The sequence below is a fragment of the Crocuta crocuta genome, unplaced genomic scaffold (assembly GCF_008692635.1).
Source record: "Crocuta crocuta isolate KB4526 unplaced genomic scaffold, BGI_CrCroc_1.0 scaffold241, whole genome shotgun sequence".
NCBI lineage: Eukaryota > Metazoa > Chordata > Mammalia > Carnivora > Hyaenidae > Crocuta > Crocuta crocuta.
The window spans coordinates 3,048,932-3,055,187 of record NW_027527807.1 but is presented as its reverse complement, the minus strand read 5'-3'; the positions used below and the strand labels follow the sequence as shown (position 1 = coordinate 3,055,187).

Below are 6,256 nucleotides of genomic sequence, written 5' to 3'. Positions count from 1 at the left end.
TGCCCGTTACGGGAAACCGTTAAAAATCTCATCACAAGAAGATTTCTGGCCACTGCGTGTAGATTCCGAGTGCAGTTCAACAAGTATGAGAACCTCCCTTTGGTACTAAAGGTTTGATCCTTAAAAAACAATGTCAGGTTAATGAACTACGGCTCCTGACGTTTAAAGATCGAAGGTTGTTTCTCAAGAGCCAACTTTGTCAAATTTCTTCCGTGGCTTTTAGGAGGACTTTATGATACCTAAGGTTCTTGTAAAATTCTGAGAACAGCAAATAAAAATGAGTAGAGGAGGAAGAGCTGGGGGCGTCTAAGAGGTGTAGGGGTGTTTGGCTCGCCGCCAGGGCGCCTTGTGCTGCCTTGTGCTACGTTCTGTCCTCCCGTTCTGGTCGTCTCCGTGTAGACCTGGGGGCTCCTTTGTGAGAGAACTGTTCTTTGTTTCCTGCCCGGCTTCTGAATTTTGGGGCAACCAGCTACACATAAGCTGGAGCAAAGTAACAGGTAAAGATAAGTGAACAGAAAGGTAACAAGTCACACACGAGAAAAAAAAATGTTCACAGTGTGGGGCGCCTGGGTGGCTCAGTTGGTTAAGCGTCTGACTTCGGCTCAGGTCATAATCTTGCATTTTGTGAGTTTGAGCCCCGCGTCGGGCTCTGTGCTGACAGCTCGGAGGCTGGAGCCTGCTTCACATTCTGCGTCTCCCCCTCCCTCTCTCTGCCCCTCCGCAGCTTGCACTCTGTCTCTCTTTCTCTCTCTCAAAAATAAACATTAAAAAAATATATCAATGGGTTACATTATGGGTTCTTTTCCCCTTTAGTAGTAAATCTTCAAAAGCTGGTGTTCCCTTCAGACTTGGAACGCACCTCAGTTGGGACTAGCCACATTTTAAGTGTCCGGTAGCCGCATGTGGTTAGTGGCCACCATCTTGGCCAGAGTAGGTTTAGATTGGAAAGGAATGAGAAATATGGTTTCTTTCTTCCCGGGAAAACCAAACAGCACCCTGGGAGGAAGTTAGGAGAGTTGCGCAGAAGGTTTCGGTGCGTCCGTCTGATTTTAGTCTCCAGTCTATTGCTTGACAAGTGTTGTCTTTTGAAAATTTCCATTCTCAGCTCTATTAAAGAGTTTCCCTAGAGGAGGGAACTGTTATCTTTAAGCTTCAGGCCACCACACAGCAGGGAGGATATGTTCATTTTTCAAGCTGGTCTAAATGAAAATGGAAGCGTAGGAAGATTTTGGCTAAAATTTGATATCCTTGTAGGAAAAGCCCAGAGACTGCTACAGAAATAAAGAAATTGATGCTACTACCCCCCCACACACCCACACACCCACACAATGGAATCACGCCGAAGTGTATTAAATGTTTTGAAACAGTTTTCATATGTTTTTACTAGAATCCCACTTTCCCTCGGTCAGTAAAGTAGAGGTGTTGGTCCAGCTGCTGCCTGCCATGCTTTGCCATTTCTTCCTTCTTCTAGCTGGGCCAGCCTGCAGGGGCAGCGGCCTTGGTGATCTAACTGCATTGGAGTTTGACATTTTAGAATTTTGTAGACCGCAGACAAGAACAGCTCGATTTAAGCAAAACCTTTGTTTGTTTGTTGGCCGGTCACAGCAAGAAATTCGATTCCCAGGGTTCGCACTTAGAGAAGGGGGAGGGGCGCCTGGGTGGCTCAGTTGGTTAAGCGTCCGACTTCGGCTCAGGTCATGATCTCGCGGTTTGTGGGTGACAGCTCAGAGCCCGGAGGCTGCTTCGGATTCTGTGTCTCTGCCTCTCTTTGCCCCTTCCCTGCTCATGCTCTGTATCTCAATAATAAATAAACATTAAAAAATTTATAAAAAAGAAACAGAAGAAGGGGGCAAGCCTGTTTTAATCACGTGTATTTTGGCAGGATGACCCGCTGGTGTTGAATGAGATCAGAGAAGACCTCCGAGTAGAGTGTTCAAAGTTCGGACAGATCAGGAAGCTCCTTCTCTTTGATGTAAGTTCTTGCGGTTTAGCAGGTCATTCCCAGATGTCCAGGTGCCCCAGAAATTACATTCATGTATGCTACCTAGTGGTGGTCATCTATCCGCAATAATTAGATGAACATCGATGGTGAGTCATGGCTTCGCTAGATGGTCAGATACGGTCAGACAAAAGAAAGCACGAGAAAAGATGCAGGAGACCTTGTGGTTTCCTGTTTGCCTCCATGTTTCCCTCTTTTTGAATTATTCTCCTCCATATTTGAAGAATAGTCAAGCAACATATTTTTCTGTACGTTCCCCATGTTGCCTTTTTTTTTTTTTTAAACACTTACAAGATCAACACAGAATAATTCAGAGTCACCATTTAGTGATTGCCTACGAGCTGCTTTACACATTCTCTCGTCTAATCTTCGGGATCCTTTGGGGTAGATGGGTGATAGGTACTAGTCGACCCATTTTACAGACAGGGAAGCTGGACGTTTCAAGATTGAGCACCTTGCTCAAGGTCACTCAGCTGCCGAGTGGCTTTAGCCACTTAATCCCGGAAGATTTCATCCTGAGGCTATCGGACTTGAGAGTCTACACTAGTTAACAAGTCTACCATCTTGCCTCTCTTCAGGCATTGTTGTCAGTAGATATATTTCCAAGGACATCGTGCTTGGTTCTTGATAGACAAGATTAGGCTGAAGAAGCAGCTAGCCTCAGGTCACTGGCCAGGGTCACAAGGACCAATGGCTTCATACATAAAACGTTTAAGCCTAAGTTATCAGAAAGAACGCTACTTCGTTCCTGTTCTGTCCAGTGTGTGTGTTGTACTTTTAATTTTCTCATTCATTCTGCCTTTTGTCTTTCTAGAGACACCCAGATGGTGTGGCCTCCGTGTCCTTTCGAGATCCAGAGGAGGCTGATTATTGTATCCAGACCCTCGATGGAAGGTGGTTTGGCGGCCGTCAGATCACCGCCCAAGCATGGGATGGGACTACGGACTATCAGGTTAAATTCTGTAACTGTCAAGGGCGCATCACTTGTTTCATTACCAACAAATACTGATCTAGTGGTCCTTTGGGTTCCGTTTAGTCTGTTCACTGTAACAGTACTTCTCCTAAACAATACTTTGCATTCAGAGCATAGGAAGAGAAATGTTTTAGTCTTTCACTTTAGAAGCCTAAAATTTTGAGGCATGTTCAGAATAGTGATAAGTACTGGCAGAGTTCAAATATTAACTTTTCTGTGGATGAGACATTTCTGGAGTACTGTAGTGTTAGGCATTTCTTTAAATGGTCTTAAAGTCAACTCTAGTTGATCAAGATGTTCAAGTTTTGAAAACCGGCAATAGGGAAATGCTCTGATTTCCCAGGAAGAGATACCTTATAAAATCAGGTACTTGCATCAGTATCAGAAGTGTGCAGAGAGATTGGTACTTCTTTTCGCCCAAAACTTATTTTAATGGCAGTTCCCATTTCTCCACAGGTGGAAGAGACCACAAGAGAAAGGGAGGAAAGGCTGAGGGGATGGGAGGCTTTCCTCAATGCTCCCGAGGCCAACAGAGGCCTTCGGCGTTCAAATTCCGTCTGTGCTTCGGAAAGGGCGGGTCCTTCGAGAGTAAGGCATTTTTCGGAGCACCCTAGCACATCACAGATGAATGCACCAGAGGGCACGACCGAAATGGCATTTGAGGAGCCTCTAGATGAAAAGAAGTTTGAAAAAACCGAAGAGGGGGGAGAATTTGAAGGAGATGCTTCTGAGAAAGGTGCCAAAGAAAGTGGCCCCGACAAAGAGGCTGAAGGCTGCCCCCAGAAAGAATCTGAAGAAAGCTGCCTTAAAACGGGGTCTGAGGAAGGCTGCCCCAAGAGAGAGCGGGAAGAAGACTACCCCGAAAGAGAGTCTGGAGAAGGCAACCCTGAAAAGGAGTTTGAAGAGGGTAGTCCTAAAACAGAGTCTAAAGAGAATGGCCCCGAACGGGAATCCAAAAAGAAGAGGCTCAAAAATGATTATGAAGAGAATGGCCTCAAGAAGGAGTCTGATCAAGATGGCTCCAGCAAGGAGCACAAAGAGGAGGAGAGCCTCCAAAAGGAGTCTGAAGAAGACGACTCGGAAAGGGAGTCCGAAGAAGAGGGCTCTGAAAAGCAATTCGAAGACAGCTCCGAAAGAGAATTTGAAGAGAACGGCCTTGAGAAGGATTTCGAAGAGGATGCGTCCGACAAGGAATTTGGCGAAAACATCCTTGAGAGGGAGTTCGAAGACAATGACTCTGACAAATCGGAATTTGGAGATAGCAGCTCGGAAAGAGTATTTGATGAGGAAGTCTCTGAGAGAGAGTTTGACGAAGAGTCCGATGAAAAGGAAGAAGGGGAAGACACCTACGAGAAGGTCTTTGACGATGAGTCCGACGAAAAAGAGGACGAGGAATATGCCGATGAAAAGGGCCTCGAAGACACCGACGAGAAGATGTTTGACGATTCCGATGACAAAGAAGACGAGGAGGGTGCAGAGGTAAAGGAAGATGAAGATGTGGATGAAAAGATGTTCGAAGAGGATGATTCCAACGGAAAGCTGTTTGAGGACGAAGATTCCGGCGAGAAGCTGTTTGACGATTCCGAAGAGAGAGGGACAGCGGGGGGCTTGGGGAACACGAAGGAAGAAGGGCCCCTGTCCACAGGCAGCAGCTTTGTCCTCAGTAGCGACGACAACGATGATGACGACGACGACGACGACGATGACGTTGATGACGTCGACGACGACATTTAATCCCTTACACTTGCTTTGTAGGGAGCTTCCTCTGGCTCCGTTCTGCCCGTGCTCCAGGGCAATTGCTAGTAGTGTTACATGCACACGTGCCTCGTGGTAGGATGCCATCAGTAATGCAGTGACGTTTTCATTGTACCTGTATTTAATAAATATAAATCTGTGTTCATTGGCTGTTCAGTTAGAACTTCATAATATAATTCAAGTAAGCTGGGTACTTTGTCCTTTGTCTGATTTGTTAATTGCATGCAGAATAATATTTTTTAAAGTATTCTGATTGAAGTTTGTGATACTCAAAAATAAAAATAAGTTGTTAATATGCTGAAACCGATAAGTGGACCTGGCGTTACGTTGCATTTGAAATTCTTGCTATTGCTTAGTTCTTACTAAAGTGTGGTTTTTGTGAGGACTTGACAAAGCCCGTAGGAGTCAGCTCGCTTCCAGCTTACGTTAGAACGTAACATCCCCACTTCCCCTCCCAAACCAGAACATGTTACTAAACTTATAAAGCAGATTACAGTCTGGAGTTTTTCCCTGCCCAGTCCTTGCAAGTTACTTTGATAATCGTTTTCCTTTTCCACCCTCTTTCCTGGGAAGTTGACTCTTAGATGTGTAAAAGTGAACTTCCTGAGGCCCACAGCTTCCATTGATTCGAAACACGGATGAGGGGATTGGAATTCTGTGTACCGTTGGGGCCCCTTGAGAAGCTGATTAAAGTTAGGGGACCTTTCCCCAGAAAAATGTATGCACACACTACACAGCTTTTTTTGTATGCACTTTTCAGAGGTTTATGGATCCCCTGGAGTTTAAGATTTGCTTTTGTCACGCATACTTCAGCTTTTTGTTCTACGTTCATGGTGCCTAGTACTGTGTTCAGTTGTGTAGTCCCAATAAAAATTGGAGTCTTCATTGTGGTTTCCAGATCCAGTACTGGTGAACTGACGTCTAATGTAGTATTAAGTTACTCTCGTGAATTAGAAGCATTAAAATAAACTGCCTTGGTGCTTTTTCATTATACCGTCTGTAAGTGTAATCATTACCCTCTGGAGACCAAAAAAAAAAAAACTATTTCAAGCCAAAGCTGAGAATTTTGTAGTTGATGTCTGGGATTTCTTAAATCTCAGGATTTTCACCAGGGGTAAATCCGTAAAAGAGCTAAAGGAATTTACTGGGGCGCCTGGGTTGCCCATTCGAGCATTGGACTCTTCACCTCAGGTAGCGATCTTGTGATTTGTGGGATCAAGTCCTACTTTGGGCTCTGTGCTGACAGTGGAACCTGCTTGGGATTTTTCTCTTTGCCCTTCCACTGCTCCCGTGTGCACGCATGTTCTCTCTTTCAATTTTTTTTTTTTAATTTATAAAAATAGGGGTGCCTTGGTGGCTCAGTTGGTTAAGTGGCCAACGCTTGGTTTCGGCTCAGTCATGATCTCACAGTTCGTAGGTTTGAACCCTGTGTAGAGCCTGCTTGGGATTCCCTCTTCCTTTCTCTGCCCCTCCCCGACTTGTGCTCTCCCTCTCAAATTAAATAAAAATAAAAAGCTAGCAACATTTAA

General features: G+C 45.0%; 1 protein-coding gene across 1 annotated transcript in view; it reads left to right on the top strand.

Annotated features, from left to right (window-relative positions):
* HTATSF1 (HIV-1 Tat specific factor 1) overlaps positions 1–5,718 on the top strand; it is a 13,951-nt gene extending 8,233 nt beyond the window's left edge. The window contains exons 7-9 of the mRNA XM_077774042.1: positions 1,883–1,972; positions 2,814–2,951; positions 3,429–5,718. Of these exons, the coding sequence (XP_077630168.1) occupies positions 1,883–1,972; positions 2,814–2,951; positions 3,429–4,706 (1,506 nt within the window). The 3' untranslated portion in view covers positions 4,707–5,718. The remainder of the gene's footprint in view (positions 1–1,882; positions 1,973–2,813; positions 2,952–3,428) is intronic.
* Positions 5,719–6,256: the final 538 nt, after the last annotated feature.